At 45.7% G+C, this 21,080-nt stretch overlaps 1 protein-coding gene across 1 annotated transcript in view; it reads left to right on the top strand.

The window, feature by feature from the left end:
* atxn10 (ataxin 10) overlaps window positions 1–21,080 on the top strand; it is a 315,724-nt gene that overhangs the window by 84,448 nt on the left and 210,196 nt on the right. Inside the window, exons 5-6 of the mRNA XM_072484567.1 lie at window positions 2,454–2,621; window positions 14,128–14,208. Of these exons, the coding sequence (XP_072340668.1) occupies window positions 2,454–2,621; window positions 14,128–14,208 (249 nt within the window). The remainder of the gene's footprint in view (window positions 1–2,453; window positions 2,622–14,127; window positions 14,209–21,080) is intronic.

Here is a 21,080-nt window from a genome sequence, read left to right as displayed (position 1 = left end):
GTTCCTCAAAAACTCCATCGCCTCCTCTGGCATACCAAAATAATATTTTCAATTCTGGGAAGTCACCCAGAGGCAGGCCGGGTACAGCACTCCTAACTTCACCCCCTTCTTGAAGGAGGCAGCCTTGACCCGAATAAACCTGGCCCTCCTCTGGGTGACCAGTTCTGAGCCCAGGTCTTGGTTCACCTGCAGCTCATTCCCCTCGCAGATGCACTTTCTCGTCTGCCTCGCCCGATGAAGAATCTTCTCTTTGTCCAAGAAGCGGTGCAACAGCACCCCCATCGCCCTCGCGGCTCGACGCCTGCAACCTCCTCATCAATGCCCTATGTGCTCGGTCGACCTCCAGGGGCCGGTCAAAGGCCCCCTCCCCCATCAGCTTCTCCGGCATTTTGGCCACATTAGTGCCGGCCTTTGCACCTTCAAAATTTTGCCTTCTGGACAGGTTCTCCAGATTATTCACCTTCTCCTTCAACCTCTTTTGGGTCTCCCGCATCACCCCCACCTTGGCCACCAACGAGGCAAGCTGCTCCTCATGCTCTCCCACCGCCTCCTCCAACTTCTGGATCGCCTAGCCCTAAGACTCCAGTCTCTGCTCCACTCTGTCAATCCCTGCTTTGAGCGGCTCTACCACCTTGGCCAGATCTTCCAGGGCTTCCCTTCTCTGCTCCGTTGACCACTGGGCAGGCAGAACAGGCCCTTTGCCCTCCGCCATCTTAACCTGTGGCATACAATGTCTCTCCTGCTCCAACAGCTCCCTTCTTCTCAACCCACTCCGAGTTCATGGATCCATCCACCAGCCATTCCAGATGAGTTGCACCTTCTCCAGCCACTCCTACACCTCAGATGGGGAAAGGACCGAAAAATGTCACCTTGAGCGGGAGCTACCAAATGTGCGACCGCTCACTCCATGGCAGCCACCGGAAGTCTTCCTGAGATTCTTAATGATAAAACATTCAATATATAGAGCTCAACTTATAACATTTCCCTGCTAGCATGATAACTAACAACATATGATCAGACAAGAAGCACTGTAACAGGGATAGAGTCAAGGTTTTACAATGCGTCACAGAATGTTACTCCAATTTATTGCCTCCCATGAAGTTCACATAGGCCAAGGCCTTAGCTGAATTATCAAGTGTCTTTACGGAGTTGTCAGATACCGCACTGTGTTGCAGGATAAAGTAGGGCATAATTCACTCCAACAGTCTTGAGTCGCTCTCTCACTTCATCGAAGCCTCTGCTGCGTTGAGATGTCTTGGAAGAAAGAGAGCGTTGCTCCCTCCTAGAGCCAGGTCCCACCGTTCCTCCCCGTCTCCAACCTACACAATCTCCGAAGTTATGAAAACGGATCGTTATGGGTCAGGGATGTTGATTGTCCATAGGCTTCAGACAGGATACAGTGCGTCATTTTCAACTTTAGACGCCCAGCTTTTGTATCCAGCTTAAGGAAAAGTGGCAGCCAGCTCAAAAATTTTAATAGGGAGTTGACCCTTCACTTCTGGCAAACTGACAATCCAGGCATGTTTCTTTCTGCCTCCGTCCTCCAGATCCTCTGGGATTTCTGACATATCACAAAGCTGGTTTTCCTGGGTTTGCAGGTGGGCTTCAGCTGAGGAAATTGCATTTTTCACAATCCGGATTCTCTCCTCCGTTTCATCAAGCCTCTTATTGGTATTCTGTAGCTCAGTCTTGTGAGCACTAATATTCTGTTGTCAACAAGCCGAGTTTATCATCAATGACTTAATGATTTTCGCAGTCATCATCTGCAACACCTTCAAAAGAGCCGGATCGAGAGTGCTCAAGGATCATGTCGCCATATTGAGAAATCAGTTCCACCCCAGTTGCATCCAACTGCTCTTTTTTCTCAATGTCTTAGGATTCCTCAGCATTTTGCCGACACCACTTAGCCAGAAATCTCTAGCAACACCCTATGCAATATTCACTCCTGGATTAGGTAATATGTGCTGTGTAACCAGGATAAAATGAGAGGATTAAAAGGTGAGTAGCGGCAGAGCCCACTGAAACGCCTCTATTCCTGCACCTGCATTATCACATCAACTTTTTCTAATGGAACTTTTTCATCCAGTTGACTGATGTTCCATTTTGTAATTATTTTTGTTATTTCTTTAATCCTTGTTTTGGGGTTTGTAGCTGTGGTCCTAGAAAGAAATAATTTTCTTCTGGAAATTAGAAAAAAGATTGTAAATTCTAAATTGGGAAAATCTTGTTTCTATTGAGTGATTTTGTTTTCAATCCTTTTTGACTAATTAATTGAAATAAATATATCTTTGGTTCCTTGCTATTTCTTTCACTTATTTTTAAATCATGGTCTCATTTACTGTCACAGTGAATATAATATATATATTTTAATAATACATTTGACATGAGGACATGCTACTAAGATTGATTTCCTGAACCAGTGTCTGATGTTTCTCTTTTTAATCTCTCCTCAGGAATTACCTGAATCATTCAGATAAGAAAGCTGTTACCTATTGCTGCATGGTTCTGTTCACCTGCCTGAATGCTGAGAGAACAGCTGACCTGTTAAACCACACGAAAGGGGTTGAACTGGCTGAATCTGTCATCAAATTATGTAGGAGAGAACCTGAACTAGACTGGGCGTATGTACTTTTTGAACACATTTAAACATTTCTCTTAATCATCTGAGCAAGAAAACTTAAGACTGATAATTCCAACCTCTTAAAGCATGAGCATCAGCATAACTTTGCTCTCTTTGCTACTAGACTAATCAGTAACCTATAGCTTACAGGTTTTATTACTTGTCTTTTGATCATTCAAAAGAATGTATTGTCATTCATTGACCTTGAGTGTCTAAATTGAAATTCTTTTCCTTTTTTACCTTTTTTTTTTTTCTTTCGCCTCCTCCCCCCTACAAAAGCATTGACTCCTCGAGAGAGCAAGTTTTTTTCCGCACTTGTCATTACTAGAACCACTGTAAAGGCTATTCTCCATGTTTGAGACCAGACAGGCACATGCCACTGTGCAGGGCATCGCAACTGAATCCATTTGAGACTTCAGTTCATACATAAAACCCACAAAAATGTTCTGTCTGCAAATAGGAGTCACTGGATAGCATTATTCTCCTCAGCAGAGAATAGTTGCTGATTTGCCTGCCCAGAAGCATGGCTAATTATTGTGTAACGGCTAACCTAGTTAAGACTTGGAATCAAACCTGAGATTTTCATTTTGTGGACAGCCCAGCTACTGGATAAGCAAACTGAGCCAGCAGAAAAGCACCGGTTTTGACATTTTAAATTCCTTTTTTGTTTTTCAATTCTCTAAAAATCAGCTATGATTTTATGCCACTGAAATTGCAGGAATAGAAACATAAATTTCAACTGAAAATGTATTTTTCTGCCATATTTAAACTAGAATCGAGAGAATCCCTACAGTGCAGAAGGAGGCCATTTGGGCCATTGAGTCTGTACCGACCCTCAGAAAGAGGGTACCTAGGCCCACTCCCCTTCCCTATCCCTGTAGTCTTGCTCATTGATCACGGTCAATCCACCTAACCTGCCCATATTTGGACTTTAAGGGGCAATCGATCATGCCGATCCACCTAACCTGAAAATCTTTGGACTGTGGGAGGAAACCAGAGCACCCGAAGGAAACCCACGTAGTTACTGGGAGAAATTGCAAACTCCGCACAAACAGTTAACCGAGGCCGGAATTGAACCCGGGTCCCTGGTGCTGTGAGGCAGCAGTGCCAACCACTGTGCTGCTCCAGCCAATTTGTTTTCTTATGCTGATTGAGGCATAAATGTTGACCAAGATATCTGGAATAACTCCCCTGTTCTTGAAACTTTTGCATCCACCTGGGCGGGCAACCAGGGAATCAGTTTAACGCCTTATCTGAAAAGCAGCTCCTCCAACAGTGCAGCACTCCCTTAGTGCTGCACTGGAATGTTAGCCTTGATTTTCATTGTCAAGTATTGAAGTGGGGCTTGAACCGCAAGCTACTAACTCTGAGTTAAGCACAACGGACGTTGAGCGGAAAATAATTATTTGATGTAACTTATTGCCTTCCCTATATTGTTCTTATATACAAACTTTGTAAATTCCACAACTTCTTGATAGCCAGTTAGCATCAACGTGACCAGCAATTTCTAAAATTCCTGTACAGTTCTTAACATAATTTCCTTAAATTGGTACAAGGTAGGTATTGTACCAAATCTGGGAAATGATCTACTCCAAAATATGGCATGTTGATTTGATTATATTGAGCTGCTATTTATTTAGGGGCGTGTGTGTGTTGGGGGGAGGGAAGAGTCACATTACCATTTTTGACTGAGAATCCCGAGACTGGGAGCGAGCCAGACACGTTTGCATGTACACACACAGGCCCTCACACACAGTGGTTGACTCTTAAATGCCCCTCCTCAAGTGCAATTAAAGATGGGCAATAAATGCTGGCCCAGTCAGTGACGGCCACATCCCATGCAAGAATAAAAAAACACTCCCCTTCTCTTTCTCTCTCACCTGGTAGTAAGCCACTTCACCCCTCCCCCCCCACCCAAAATTCTGGATCCTGTGGTCTCTCTGCCCTGGTCCCCCGCCACCTCCTCTGCCCCGGGCTGCCTTCTCTGCCCTCTTCCTCATGCCCCACCCCACACCAAAATCCTCTTTCTTCTTGCTCCTCACCCAGAGATCCTCTTTCTTGTTGCTCCCCACCCAGAGATCCTCTCTCTCTTGCTAGTAGCCCACTTGATGATTGCTCCTCGCCTAATCAAGACTTTTTCCCTCCCATATTTGCGGGAGGGTAATGGCCTGTGATTGGACGAACAGCCCCTTGTAGAAATCTTCAACTTCACTTACTCGCCTGACCAACATTTTAAACGGTGGCTCTGGGTGTCACAGAATGGCTTTGGGAGCCATGATCTGGCCGACGGGTTGTTGTTTGTATAGGCAGATAGATCGAGGCAAAAGGTTTGAGATTTTGCTTTTTTTTAAAAAAAAAAAAAATTATTTCTCAAATCACTCTTTGAAGTGTTACCTTTGTGCTCGTGCGTGTTCCTTTAAACCTGTGTTCATAAGTTGTTGCTTTCCTCCTGATCTGAGCTGTGATGTTAGGATTAGCGGGCGGCACGGTGGCACAGTGGTTGGCACTGCTGCCTCACAGAGCCAGGGACCCAGGTTCAATTCCAACCTTGGGTGACTGTCTGTGTGGAATTTGCATCCTCTCCCCGTGTCTGCATGGGTTTCCTCCGGGTGCACCGGTTCCTCCCACAGTCCAAAGATGCGCAGGTTAGGTGGATTGGCCATGCTAAATTGCCCCCTCCTGTCCAAATGTTAGGTGGGATTATGGGGTAACCGGGATTGGGCGGTTGAGTGGGTTCAGATAGGATGCTCTTTCAGAAGGTCAGTGCAGATTTGATGGGCTGATTGGGCTCCTTCTGCATTGTAGCGATTCTATGATTCTATCTGTTCTGCAGCAAGGATTCACAGAGGTTTACTGATATGGTTGATATCATGTTGTAATGTTTTGGTAAACTTTATTCCATTGATTCTTGTTGTGCTCCACGTTTTGTGTTGCAAAATTAAGTGCAGGAAATTTAGATATGAATCTTCAGCAATCACCATCAGATTGCCACTCTTGATCTATTTTTGTCCTCTATGCTAGAACTTTGCATTTGTGGATAGGACATCTCATCCCAGCTTCTCCAGAAATGCAGAGTGTAGAGTGCTTCAAATAGTTGCTTCAAAACACTGGAACGTTGGGGAAAGACCAGCCAGGGCCCCTTTTTTACAGCATTAGGTGCCGTATTCAGTAAATGAAGAGTTGAAATATCTCAAAGCTTCATTTAAACCTATGGTGAGAAGGGCAGGGGATTAGGATGTAGGATTAGGTAAGGGGGCAGCAGGATGGATGAGTTGGTAAGGTAGGTAGTTGGGTCATGTCGAGCATGTTGTCAGGTCGGCTAGTTCAGTCCGGCAGAATTGAGGGGTCAGAAGGGAATCAAATGATGGGAGCTGGTCAGGTCAGGCTGAGCGTAGTCAGGGGTTCGGGGGAAAGTAGGTTAGTGGGGGCTAGTCAGGTTAGGTGGTGGGAGCTAATCAGGTTAGTTGACAGGATGTAGGTGAAAGGGGTGAGAGGGGAGTTGGGGGGGGTCACTGTTTGTTATGGGGGTGGGGTTAGTTGTGTAGTTGCCCAGGAGTTAGACTAAGTTTTTTTTTCTGTTCAACATTTCCTGGACAAATACACGGGTAGTAAGTTGGAACTGTCCAAAGTATCTCATTCTAACTCAAAGTTCAAGACTTTTTCAAAAGATCTGAGGAAGCAGTGGACGTGCCTATCAGAAGTTCAAATTTCCTGAACAATTCCCTCAGAGTCCTTGTGTGGGACTTCTGAGGAGTCCCATTGCACATCTTCCAATGTAACAGTCAACAAAAAACACAATTTTGTCAGCACAGAAAGGTGAGCTTTGTCCAACCTAGTTAGCAAAAAAAAGCTGCCAATGAGAGGTTTACCCTCCAGGTTCTTTTAATGAATACGGCTGACTGGGCAATCATCAACAGTGGAGTACCCCGGAGTACTACAGACCCACTTAGCTGTGGAATCAGGTTACTCACTTTGGTTTTACTTGATTCTCAGTCTTCTACTAGCAGGCATGTAATGCTGGAGACAACTCAATCCTGAAGATTCCCAAGCAGAGTAATCTTCTTTTAAAAAAAAATATATATATTTATTAAGATTTTTAACACAATTTTTCACCCTTACAAACCAACTCCACCCCACCCCCCCCCATAACAAATAGAAAGAAAACGCACATAGCAAGACATAAACATGGTAAAACGATATGTTACAGAACTTTGTACATTGGATTCCTCCCGTACATGTCAGTTTTCCAGATCCTTCATGTATTTTCTTGCTCAAATACCCCCCAGACAGACCCCCCTTCCCCCCCCCCCCCCCCCCCCAACGCAAGGCAACCCCCCCGGGTTGCTGCTGCTGCTGACCGACCTTCATCTAACGCTCCGCGAGATAGTCTAAGAACGGTTGCCACCGCCTGTATAACCCCTGCGCAGACCCTCTCAAGGCAAACTTTATCCTCTCTAACTTGATAAACCCTGCCATATCATTTATCCAGGCTTCCACGCTGGGGGGCTTCGCCTCCTTCCACATTAGCAAGATCCTTCACCGGGCTACTAGGGACGCAAAGGCCAGAATGCCGGCCTCTTTCGCCTCCTGCACTCCCGGCTCGTCCACTACTCCAAATAGTGCTAGCCCCCAGCTTGGCTTGACCCGGGCTTTCACCACCTTAGATATTGTTCCCGCCACTCCCCTCCAGGATCCCTCCAGTGCCGAGCATGACCAAAACATATGGACATGGTTTGCCGGGCTTCCTGAGCACCTCCCACATCTGTCCTCTGCCCTAAAGAACCTACTCAGCCTTGCCCCCGTCATATGCGCTCTATGAACCACCTTAAACTGTATCAGGCTCAGCCTGGCACACAAAGAAGAGGAATTAACCCTACTTAGGGCATTAGCCCATAGCCCCTCCTCAATCTCCTCCCCCAGCCCCCCCTCCCATTTACCCTTCAGCTCCTCTACCAACGCCTCCCCCTCTTCTTTCATCTCCTGGTATATCGCCGACACCTTGCCCTCTGCGACTCATACACACGAGATCACCCTGTCTTGAATTTCCTGTGCCGGGAGCAAGGGGAATTCCCTCACCTGCCGCCGCACAAACGCCCTCACCTGCATGTATCTGAAAGCATTTCCCGGGGGTAGCCCAAACCTCTCCTCCAGTGCCCCTAGGCTCGCAAACGTCCCATCAATGAACAGGGCCCCCATTCTTCTAATTCCTGCTCGATGTCAGTTCTGAAACCCCCCGTCCATCCTCCCTGGGACAAACCGATGGTTACCCCTGATCGGGGACCACACCGAGGCTCCCATTGCACCCCTGTGCCGTCTCCACTGGCCCCAGATCTTTAGCGTTGCAGCCACCACTGGACACGTGGTGTACCCTGTCGGCGAGAGCGGCAGCGGCCCCGTCACCAGCGCCCCCAGGCTCGTTCCTTTGCAGGACGCCATCTCCAACCTCTTCCATGCCGCCCCCTCTCCCTCCATCACCCACTTACGGATCATTGCCACATTTGCTGCCCAGTAGTAGCCATCCAGATTCGGCAGCGCCAACCCTCCTCGGTCCCTACTGCGCTCCAGGAACCCCCTCCTTACCCTCGGGGTCTTACTCGCCCACACAACCCATAATGCTCCTGCGGTAGGGCCTTAAAAAAGGCCTTGGTGATTACAATTGGAAGGCACTGGAACACAAAAAGAAACCTCGGGAGGACCACCATTTTGACCGACTGCACTCTACCCACTAGCGAGAGCGGCAACATGTCCCATCTTTTGAAGTCCTCCTCCATTTGCTCCACCAGCCTCGTCAGATTCAGTTTATGTAGGGCCCCCCAGCTCCTAGCTATTTGGATCCCCAGGTACCGAAAGCTCCTTTCCGCCCTCCTCAACGGTAGATCGTCTATCCCCCTTTCCTGGTCTCCTGACTGTACTACAAAAAGCTCACTCTTCCCTACATTAAGCTTATAGCCTGAAAAATCCCCAAACTCCCTTAGAGTCTGCATGACCTCCACCATCCCCTCCACTGGATCCGCCACATACAGCAACAGGTCGTCTGCATAAAGCGACACTCGATGCTCCTCTCCCCCTCGGACCACCCCCCTCCATTTCCTAGACTCCCTTAATGACATGACCAAGGGTTCAATTGCTAATGCAAACAACAGGGGGGACAGGGGGCAGCCCTGCCTCGTCCCACGGTACAGCCGAAAATACTCTGACCCCCGCCGATTCGTAACCACACTCGCCACCGGGGCTCTGTAAAGGAGCTTAACCCAACTAATAAACCCTCCCCCGAACCCAAACCTACGCAGCACTTCCCAGAGGTACTCCCACTCTACTCAGTCAAAGGCCTTCTCCGCGTCCATAGCTGCCACTATCTCCGCCTCTCCCTCCACCGATGTCATCATTATCACGTTTAGGAGCCGCCGCACATTGGTGTTTGGCTGCCTACCCTTTACAAATCCCGTCTGGTCTTCGTGAATCACCCCCGGGACACAGTCCTCGATCCTCGTAGCCAGCACTTTTGCCAGCAACTTAGCATCCACGTTGAGGAGCGAGATCGGCCTGTACGACCCACATTGCAGTGGGTCCCGCTTCAGGATCAAAGAGAACGTCGCCTCCGACATTGTCGGGGGCAGGGTCCCTCCCTCCCTTGCCTCATTAAAAGTCCTCACTAGCAGCGGGGCCAACAGGTCTACGTACTTCCTATAGAACTCAACCGGGAACCCGTCCGGTCTGCCTTCCCTGCCTGCATACTCCCCAGACCTTTGCTCAGCTCCTCCAAACCAATTGGTGCCCCCAAACCAGCCACCTCCCGCTCCTCCACCCTCGGGAACCTCAGTTGGTCCAGGAATCGTCTCATCCCCTCTTCCCCCACTGGGGGCTGGGATCCGTACAGCTCCTCATAGAAGGCCTTGAATGCCTCATTTACTTTCGTCGCACTCCGCACCGTAGCTCCCCTTCCATCCTTGACTCCACCTATTTCCCTCGCTGCCATCCTCTTACGGAGCTGGTGTGCCAGCATCCGACTCGCCTTCTCCCCATACTCATACGTCGCGCCCTGCACTTTCCTCCACTGTGCCTCTGCCTTCCCTGTGGTCAACAGCTCAAACTCCGTCTGGAGACGTCGCCTTTCCCTAAGTAATCCCTCTTCAGGGGCCTCCGCGTAACTCCTGTCCACTCTTAAAATCTCCCCCACTAACCTCTCCCTTTCTATGCCCTCTATCTTCTCCCTATGAGCCCTGATGGAGATTAGCTCTCCCCTGATCACCGCCTTCAGCGCCTCCCATACCACCCCCACCTGCACCTCCCCGTTGTCGTTGGCCTCCAAGTACCTTTCGATACACCCCCTCACCCTCCCACACACCGCCTCATCTGCCAGCAGTCCCACATCCAACCGCCACAACGGGCGTTGGTCCCTCTCCTCTACCAACTCCAGTTCCACCCAGTGCGGGGCGTGATCTGAAATGACTATGGGCGAATACTCCGTTCCCTCCACTTTCGGGATCAGCGCCCTGCCCAGAACAAAAAAATCTATCCGGGAGTAGGCTTTATGCACGTGGGAGAAAAAAGAAAATTCCCTGGCCTGCGGCCTGGCAAACCTCCACAGGTCCACTCCCCCCATCTGATCCATAAACCCCCTAAGCACCTTGGCTGCAGCCGGCCTCTTTCCGGTCCTAGATCTGGAGCGAACCAGTGCTGGGTCCAACACCGTATTAAAATTCCCACCCATTATCAAGCTTGCTACCTCCAGGTCCGGAATGCGCCCCAACGTGCGCTTCATGAATCCGGCTTCATCCCAGTTCGGGGCGTATACATTTACCAATACCACCCACGTCCCCTGCAACTTACCGCTCACCATCACGTATCGACCTCCATTGTCCACTACGATATTCTTGGCCTCAAACGACACCCGCTTCCCCACCAATATTGCCACCCCTCTGTTCTGCGCATCCAGCCCCGAATGGAATACCTGTTCTACCCATCCCTTTCTTAACCTGACCTGATCCGCCACCTTCAAATGTGTCTCCTGGAGCATGACCACGTCTGCCTTCAGTCCCTTTAAGTGCGCGAACACTCGGGCCCTCTTTACCGGCCCATTCAGGCCCCTCGCATTACACGTTATCAGGCGGATTGGGCCCCCCCCAAGCCGGATTGCCCCCCCCCCCCCCCTGCTGACTAGCCATCTCCTTTTCTAGGCCAGTCCCGTGCCCGCGCCGCCCTCACCCTCCAGTCCCCCAGACGGGAGACCCCTGCCCCAACCACCTCTTCTGTGTCCCATTCCCCTTCGGCCAGTGCAGCAGCAACCCTATTTCCCCACCCCCGCTAGACCCGTGTCTAGCTTTTTTGCTCCCCCCATAGCACTCCCGTAAGTCGGCTGACTCCTGCTGACCCCGGCTTCCCCCACCGTCCCATTGACCCCCCGTGTGGGAATCTCCCAATCAGTCTGCGCTCCTCCATTCCCCCCCCCTCCTATCTTCCCTAACGCGGGAAAAAGCCCGCGCTTTCCTAAGCCTGCCCCGCCCCCTTTGGCGCAGCTCCTGTTGAGGCCTTGTCTCATTTCCCCCATCCCCGAGCCTCCTCTCCCTTCAGCACCAGCGCCCACCGTCTCGTACGGTCTTCACCCGGTCCCTTTCCCCATCCCCGTCCATCCCCCAGCCCGTGGAACATTTCCTGCGCGTGGTTAACACCCTATGTACAACAAACATCAAACATCCCCCCCACCCTCACAAACCCTCAGTTTGAGTCCAACTTTTCAGTTTGAATAAAGGTCCAAGCCTCCTCAGGCGTTTCAAAATAGTGATGTTGATCCTTGTATGTGACCCACAATCGCGCTGGCTGCAGCATTCCGAATCTCACTCCTTTCCGGTGCAGCACCGCCTTGGCCCGGTTGAAACCCGCTCTCCTCTTTGCTACCTCCGTGCTCCAGTCTGGGTATATTCGGATCTCCACATTCTCCCAGCTGCTGCTCCGCTATTTCTTGGCTCATTTCAAGACCCTCTCTCTGTCCGTGAAACGGTGAAACCTCACCACAATCGCCCTTGGCGGCTCATTAGCCTTGGGCCTCCTCGCCAGCACCCGGTGTGCCCCATCCAGCTCCAAAGGCCTCGAAGGGGCCTCCGCGCCCATCATCGACTCGAGCATCGTGCTTGCATATGCCCCGGCATCGGCCCCCTCCACTCCTTCAGGGAGACCCAGGATCCGAAGATTCTTTCTCCTCGACCTTTTCTCCAGGTCTTCGAATCTTCCCGCCCACTTCTTGTGCAGCGCCTCGTGCGCCTCCACCCTCACCGCCAGGCCCAAGATCTCATCCTCGTTCTCATTAACTTTCTTCTGCACCTCCTGGATCTTTACCTCGTGGGCCTTCTGGGTCATCCCTAATCCTTCAATCGCCGACAGCATAGGTGCCAGCATCTCTTTCCGCAGCTCCTCAAAACAGCGCTTAATGAACTCTTGCAGCTCCGGCCCACATTCCACTTTATCTCCGGCCACCGGCATTTTGTTTTTCTTCCCTTGCTTCTCCCGCTGCTCCAACGCCGCTTTTTTGGCCGATTCACTTCTAGTCCGATCCATAAACGGTGAAGGGGACCTCACTCTCCCCTGCCCACTTGGAACGTCTTCAAAAAATTCCCGTTGGGGCTCTTCTAGAGAGCCCGAAGGTCCGTGATTGCGGGAGCTGCCGAATTGTGCGGCTTAGCTCCGCATCGCCGCAACCGGAAGAGCCCCAAGCAGAATAATCAAGATACAGTCATCATTCAAAAATGATACAGAATTACCATTTTTCCTTCACAAATTACTGGGCAAATATAGTTTGCTTTTCATGAACTAACCCAGCTCCTTATTGTGCAATACTCTGGTGACGAACTGAGTAATGGTGTTTTCCTGACCACAAAGAACTGTCCTGAATATGTGCTAGTAGTAGATGGATACATTCACTCTCCACACCTATTTCAACAAAAGGTTATTTCCATACAATTGATTTTAATGCCGTAATAAAATATCCATTTTATAAAGCTGTATTAACATTAAAACTGCAACGTATTTTTGACCAATAGCAGTGGTTTCCTGTTCCCATTTAATTGTTTAACAATGAAAAGGCACCAAAAAGAACACTTTGTTCCTGTATAATGAAGTGATTATATATTAGAGTTACTATGACAATAAATGGGTGCTATGCTTCAGACATAATGCTTGGGTAGGTTTTATTCCGTATAACTTTTTTAGCTTCTGATATGTGCTTGTTTAGCTTTTATGGTTAATTAGGTTTTGTTTTGATTGACATTACAGGAAAGGTCGTGACAGTAATTCCACCTCATCCAGAAATTGATATTCAAATCTTCTAAACTGGCTATGGTTATCATGTTTTCAATAGTGTGCATTGATTTAAAGAGATTGGCAAAAGAATCAGATATGACATAAGGAAAATATTTTTTCCACAGATTTTGATTAGGATTTGAAATTTCCGCTTGGTAGAATGGTGGAAATGGATTCAACAGTAGTTTTCAAAAGGGAATTGGATAAATACTTGGAGGAGTAAAAAATGCAAGGATTCCAAGCAAGAGCTGCAGAGTAGGGCAAACTCAAAGGAGTTGAGGCTGAAGAATGCTAATTTGAAAGCAATATGTTTCAGGAGCTATCACTTTAGCTGTTGTTGGCTACTGATATTTGTTAATATGAATCACAACCCAGGTGCTGTGTGATATAATAATGTGAACCCTTGGGCTTAAATAGTACAGACGTTATGCTGGATCTGATGTTAAAATGTAACCTTATCATAGATTTACTTAACAAAATCTGAATTTTGCATGCATTTATAACAAGAACATATTGCATTCAAATGGTTAATCCTTCATTTTTGTGATGGATGTCAATCAATGGTAATTAAAGGGGTCAAAGTTTTTAAATGATCTCTTACTTTAGACAGGCTTAGAAAGATCTGAATCTAAGAATGGAGCTGGTGTAGACATACATGTCAGGTCACATACAATTACAATGATAAGCTGTTGTACCATAAATAAAATCATTAAGTAGTATTGCATTCATTCATCTAACCAGGGGAGTTGAAGCAAAGATTTTGAAAGTGAAGTAAAATATTTGCATTGAATTTTGAAATTAAGAAAGTTTTAGCTTCTATACTTCTCTAGTAATTATCTGAGTGGTGTGCATCATTTCCTCCAAGCAGTGTGGAATGTTAAGTGCAACAAACACCAGCCTGCACACAGTTAAGGGAAACTAGAGGGAACACTGAGTGTGAGCCAGAGATATTTAAATATTATGGACATGCAAAATGTCAGTGATACATATAATACCTGGTGAATAAATATTTTACTTGGTTTCCATTAAATTGTATTTGTTTCAAAAGTGTGCATTATGTGAACCAAAATTTTGTTGCAAATGACCTGAAGTACGTTAAATTTAATTGTGATGGTGTACTTTGTCGGAGGACCTTGAGGGATATTTTTGACGAATGCCATCCTGACATATTAAAATTGTACAACTTAACTGGAGTTTAATGCTCTCTTTTTCAGGTTCCTGATTGTAACAGACCAATTTCTCAAATGTCCAGATTTAGTGGCTGCAATATACACTGAACTTAACAATCAAGAAAGGTAGGTTAAAAGTTTGGATAAAAGCAAAACACTGCGGATGCTGGAAATCTGAAATAAAATTCTTCTCCTTCAATTTGATCTATTTATTCACTGTTCCCAATGCAGTCTCCTCAACATTGGGGAGAGTAAACACAGACTGGTTCGCTCTGTTCATGAGCATGACCCCAAATTCCCTGTCACTGGTCATTTCAACTCACCATCTTGCTCTCATGCCAACATGGCTGTCCTTGACCTGCTGCAATGTTCAAGTGGTGCCGAACACAAACTGGAGGAACAAGACCTCATCTTCCAATTAGGCACATTACAGCCTTAAGGACTCAACATTGAGTTCAACAACTTTAGACTGTGAATTTTCTTCTCCACCTTGACCATTTTTAAAATCCAATTTGTTTTGTTTGTCCCAACTTGCCACAAGGCCATCTGCCACTTGTTCCTCAGTTTTGTTTCACTGAGCACCGGTCTTTGTTTTCCTATTAACATATTCTGCTGTCTTACCTTTATGCCACTGTCAGCATCTTCTATATTCTTTCACACTGCCATTAACACTTTCTTTGTCTATTGTCATAAACATCTTTGTGCAATCTCTTCTAGGTCTCATCTATCACTGACCTATTTTGCTCCACCTGCTCCACCCCCTCTTATTCAGTACAAAATCCATGACATTTCTCCCTCCCTTTAACTCAGAAGAGTCATATCCACTCAAAACTGTTTCTTTCTCCACAGATGCTGCCAGACCTGTTAAGTTTATGCAGCATTTTTTTTGGATTGCTGCTCATCAAATCTTTAGCCGTACAAATTCAAGTCCTGATCATTCCAAATATTACTGATATTTCATTCTGCTTTTTAAAAATAGCTCTAATTCTTTAGTCTGGATGCTTTTCTCAGTTTACTGAAAAAGTGCTCTTTTCAAAGTATCACGGTTAGGGGTAATTTAGTGCCCTAGGAGGTACTGAATGCTTGAGTTTGGTTGATCTCGGAGGCTATAATTTCATACCTCCGTTGCAAATGGGCTGATTACCCAAATTGGGTTACTTGCCCATCGTTACCTGAGCATCATTTGAGCACAATAATGCTATATTTTCTTTTTGTTGTCTTTCCATATAAACTTGGACTTCTGCCCCTTGAACAATAATTATTGACAATTAAACTATTCAGAAGTAAATAGTGATTTACAATACTTCAAGAATTTGAATTTCCGCACACTCACTTATGGACACAGGTTGTTAAGTAATGGGTTAAGAGACATTCCAATTAGTTGTCTCATTTATGTAAAGTATCCAATAATTGACACTGATATATAAAGGGGCTTCAGGTGGCCTTTGTGTCAGGTGATGGGATGATAGAGTTTTGTGCAGAGTCTGCTAAAGTGAAATAAAGGTGTTGGTGAAAAGGAACAGAACTTTTGACTCTTTATACAACAGCAGCTAAACATCTAACAAATTGTAGCAGAGGATGGTTGCTGTGCAAATGTGAAGGGTTGAAAGATACAACTTTTCCAGACCAAACCAAGGAGTGAGTGAGAAGAAAAAAACCCAAAGATATATGGCTGAACCTAGTATAAAGATGGCCGGATATGACTATCCCCCCTTAGTTTCTGAAAGGGGATTGTACGACCAATGGAGAAGGACAGTAGTTATGTGGACTAAGGTAACTGCCTTGGTTAAGAGAAAACAAGGTATGGCATTGGCTCTTTCTCTACCTTATGACAGTAAAATCCGGAGCAAAGTGTTTTCTGAGCTGGAATTGGAAGAGTTAAGCTCAGAAGAAGGTCTGCAGACTCTATTACGTTATATGGATAAGATTTATAAGAAGGATGACTTGTTAAGTGCATATGAAGCATGGTCGGATTTTGATAGGTTCTGGAAAATAGAGGATTTCTCCATTGAAGACTATATAATGGAATTTGGCAGACTATATAAAAGGCTGCAGAAATACAACCTGGAATTTCCACAGTCTGTGTTGGCCTTTAAATTACTTGACTGTGCTAAAGTGAGCAACATGGATAGGCTCCAGGTTTTGACAGGCATTCAGTTTGCGGATAAGGATACCTTATTCAAGGGGAGGAAAGGGGGGGAGGGGGAGATTAGAGTAGAGTAGGAGGGATAAATAGGCCGGTAGTGCCTAGGGGAGAGGAGCGGGCATGTGCAGTATGGTTTGATTGAAGTATTGGTTTTATATTGATGTTTGCACATTTCTGTTATCTGTAACTGTTTACAATGCCAAAAAATACCTCAATAAAATTGTTTGTTAAAAAAGGATACCTTATTCGGTCAGATGACAGAAAATTTAAAAAAGTTTCTGGGGAAACATTCGATTCCGATGGCTCTGATGACCCAAATAGGTCAGCCTGCAATAAAGCAGCATATGGAAGATACACTACTAACAGAATGGCGAAATCGTACGGCCACGAACAGGTTATAGAAGGAGATCGGGACCTGGAAATTATGAAGACAGAAACCCAGTTAGAACCTACAATAGGAAGATGAACCCCAGAAATGCATGAGGAATGATAAATTGATGTTTTCGATGTGACTCCATTATTTTCGATGTGATACCATTATGCTTTCAACTGTCCAACACGTTATAATAAGAGTGTTTGAAGCGCCACATGACGCTGAAGAGTCAGAAGAGGAAAAAGATAGCGACCGGAAAGAAGGCATTGTCCTATTAACAAGCAGTTTTACGCCAGCAATGAGGGTGTTGGTTGCAGAATCCTTCAATTGTGCTGTATTGGACAGTGGCTGCACATCTACTGTGTGTGGAATTGGCTGGTTAAAATGTTACCTGGACCCCTTGAATGCTGAAAATCGTAACAAGGTTAAGGAATTTGAAAGTTCCCCAAGTTTCAGGTTTGGGGATGATAATACTCTGAAATCGCTGAAACGAGTGGTGGTCCCTTGCAATATTGCCGGAGTGAATCATTTCATTAGCACGGATGTTGTATCAAGTGGGATACCTTTGCTTCTGAGCAGACCGTCAATGAAGAAAGCACACATGAAACTGGATATGGAACTGGATAAGGCAACAGTTTTTGGAAAGACGATGGACTTACAATTTACACAGTCGGGACACTATTGTATTCCATTACTGACAAATAATATTTCAAATAAAGTTGTTAAGGATGTGTTAATGGCAGTTGAAAATGGGACTTTAGCTGATAAGCTTGTTGTATTAAAACTGCATAGGCAATTTGTGTATCCGTCTCCTCGGAGGCTGAAAAATTTATTAAAGGATGCAGGGGTAAGGGATGAAGACTATACTAAACTTATAGAACAGGCTAGTGATCGCTGTGATGTTTGTAGGAAGTACAGGACACCAGCACGACCGATAGTAACCCTACCTTTTGCCAGGGATTTTAATGACATTGTGGCCATGGACCTTAAGATCTGGGATAAAGCCAATAATATATTTATTTTGCATTTTGTAGATTTAGCAACCAGATTTAGTCAATCAACGAGCGTACGAAGTAAAGAAAAGAGAGTAATTCTGGATCAAATCATGGAAAAATGGATAGGGACAGGAATGGGCCCACCGGCAAAATTCCTTCCGGACAATGGGGGAGAATTTGTTGATGATGAGTTTAGGGATATGTGTGAAAACGTGAATATCACAGTTATGAATACGGTTGCAGAAAGCCCATTTAGTAATGGAGTCTGTGAAAGAAACCATGCTGTAATCGATGACATGCTCCGGAAAATTTTGGCAGATAGACCGAATTGCAGGCTAAATTCAGCTTTAGCATGGGCGGTACATGCAAAGAATTCATTGCAGATGGTTGGGGCTATAGTCCCTATCAATTAGTGTTTGGTAGAATTCCTAAAATTCCGTCCATTTTGGATGACCAGCCTCCAGCTTGGGAAGGGACTACAATTAGCTCTGCCTTTGCTGAGCATTTAAATGCATTACATAGCAGTAGGAAAGCCTTTTTGGAAGCAGAAGTCTCTGAAAGAATTTGGAGATCTTTAAGGCATAATGTACGGCCATCAAATACCGTTTTTCAGCAAGGAGACATAATATACTATAAGAGAGACAATTTTAATGAATGGAAAGGCCCAGGGAAGATGATAGGCACAGATGGCAAAACAATTATTTTGCAACATGGCAATTACACTGTTGGGGTACATTCATCAAGGATAATGGGTGCAGACTACAAATTTTCAAATTTAGACTGAGCAGAGAGACATGACGAGGAACCAGGATCATCTGGTACGCAAGTGTTACAGGGCTATGAGGACAAGTTAACTGATATAGAGAGGGTTTCTGTAGAGGAACACAACACTTCTGATGAATTAGAACAGGCCATTTTTCCAAAAGGACAACTGCCAAAAGTTGGTACAAAAGTGACATACTTGCCTGAAGGGTCTAGTCAATGGAAGGATGCAACTGTTATTAGTAGAGCAGGGAAGGCCACTGGAAAGTATAAACATTGGTTGAATGTACAGCATTCAGGGGAAGGAGTCAAGACAATGGATTGGGAAAACGAAGTTCAAAAATGGAGTGCACAGAAACGCAGTGCCAGTTCAGATAGTACATCGGACAGTGAACAGGTCTGCAGGAAAAGGTCGAGAACTATTGAAAGGACATCCCACAGCAGAAGGGAAAGATCAAGCAGTAGCAGTACAGAACGAGATACCAGGCGGGAGAGGGGACGTAGTTTATCAAGGTCTCGGATCATGAGTAAGACTACGAATACTAATAGGAGTAAAAGTGAGATTCACGTGAGATTTTGGTGGCTTCAAATAAATTAGATGAAAAAGTTATCAAAGATGCCAAACAGTCGGGCAGCATGGTGGTAGCACAGTGATTAGCATTGCTGCCTACGGTGCTGAGGACCCGGGTTCAAATCCCGGCCCTGGGTCACTGTCCATGTGGAGTTTGCATGTTCGCCCCGTGTTTGCGTGGGTTTCACCCCCACAACCCAAAAATGTGCCGGATAGGTTGATTGGCCCCGCTAAATTGCTCCTTAATTGGTTAAAATAATCGGGTACTCTAAATTTATTTTTTAAAAAGATGCCAAACAGTAAGAACTGCATAGTTGGAGTGAATTTGGGGTATGCACGGAAGTACCGGATAGGGGACAAAGAGCTCTATCCCACATATGGATTTGCACGGAAAAGGTTCTTCCGGATGGAACTTATAAGGCAAAGGCCAGGCTTGTGGCAAGGGGATTTGAAGAAAACTTAGAAGATCAGGATTTAAGGGTAGATTCACCTACAGCAGGAAAGGTTATTTTAAAGGTCTTCTTGGCTCTATTAGCAACAAAGGCATGGGAATGCAAATCTATAGATATAAAAGCTGCCTTCTTGCAGGGACATCAGCTTCAGAGAGACATTTTTCTCCGTCCTCCGAAAGAGGCAGCTAACACAGAAGGGGTACTCTGGAAGTTGAACAAATGTGTATATGGATTAAATGATGCGTCTAGAGCCTGGTATTTTTCGGTAAGGTCAGTTTTGTTAAAGTTAGGCTGTTGCCAGTTGAAAGCAGATCTGACAATGCTTGACTGGCACTATAAAGGAAATCTTTCTGGCATCTTTATGATGCATGTCGATGATTTTTTGTGGGGTGGGACTAGTGATTTCGAAGCTATAGTAATCTCTGGTTTGAGGAAAGAATTCTGGGTTGGAAGTCAGGCTTCTGGTGCATTTAAATATATTGGACTGGAAATCGGACAGTCTAAGTTAGGGGCAACTTTATGTCAGCAATCTTATTTGGAAAGCACCAGCCCAATAGCAATTAACCGTGGCCGGGTTTCACAAAAAGATGCAATGGTTTCAAAGATGGAAAAAAAGCAACTGCAAAGTTTAATTGGGCAACTGAATTGGTTAGGTAGACAGACTAGACCGGACGTGAGTTTTGATGTCTTAGAGTTGAGTACAAAAATGAATGATCCCAAAGTGGAAGACATAATAAGAGCAAATAAAACGTTGATCAAACTAAAAATGCTGGAGTATATTTTGAGGTTTCCGGTTTTAGGTGACCTGGGGCACTTGAAATTCATAGTTTATAGTGATGCGTCCTATGCAAATTTATGGGATGGGGTTTCAAGCGCAGGAAGTTTTATAATTTTCCTTTTGGGGGACAATGGTAAATGTTGCCCTCTTGTGTGGGAAACAAAGAAAATAAGGAAAGTGGTCAAAAGCACTTTGGCTGCTGAGACGTTAAGCCCTTGTAGAGGCGGTGGATATGGTCTTTTATATATCTCAGATATTGACAGAAATTTTGGGATTCGGGGATTTGGGTAATATACCTATTGAATGTCACATTGACAATACGTCCCTGTGGGAAAATGTGCACTCTACAAAAAGTGTCAAGGAAAAAAGGTTGACGATAGACATTGCATGTTTGAAGCAGATGTTGGACAGAGGGAAAGTAGCATAAATTAAATGGGTCGACAGTATTGTCAGACTGTTTTACAAAAAGAGGGGCTAGCTCACAGAAACTTTTGGATATTGTTGATGAAGCGCGCCTGTTTCTGTGACTTTTTTATCTTCCCAAAAAAATGAACAAAAAAGAAGGGGGGAAATTGCGTGTGTGTTTTTGAGTTCCTTGTAATTTTGTTTTCACCTAATTATTTTTTTTCTCCAAGGAAGGGGAGACTGAAGTAATGGGTTAAGAGACATTCCAATTAGTTGTCTCATTTATGTTACGTGTCCAATAATTGACACTGATATGTAAAGGGGCTTCAGATGGCCTTTGTTTCTGGTGATGTGGTGTTAGAGTTTTGTGCAGAGTCTGCTAAAGTGAAATAAAGGTGTTGGTGAAAAGGAGCAGAACTTTTGACTCTTTATACAACAGCAGCTAAACGTCTCGGTATTCACCCTGTCAAATCATGTGCCCATTTGGAGAGAACTAAATAGTGCCTGTGCCACCAG

Source organism: Scyliorhinus torazame, chromosome 19 (assembly GCF_047496885.1).
Source record: "Scyliorhinus torazame isolate Kashiwa2021f chromosome 19, sScyTor2.1, whole genome shotgun sequence".
Lineage (NCBI taxonomy): Eukaryota > Metazoa > Chordata > Chondrichthyes > Carcharhiniformes > Scyliorhinidae > Scyliorhinus > Scyliorhinus torazame.
The sequence above is the reverse complement of the archived record's forward strand: the minus strand, read 5'-3'. Positions and strand labels throughout refer to the sequence as shown.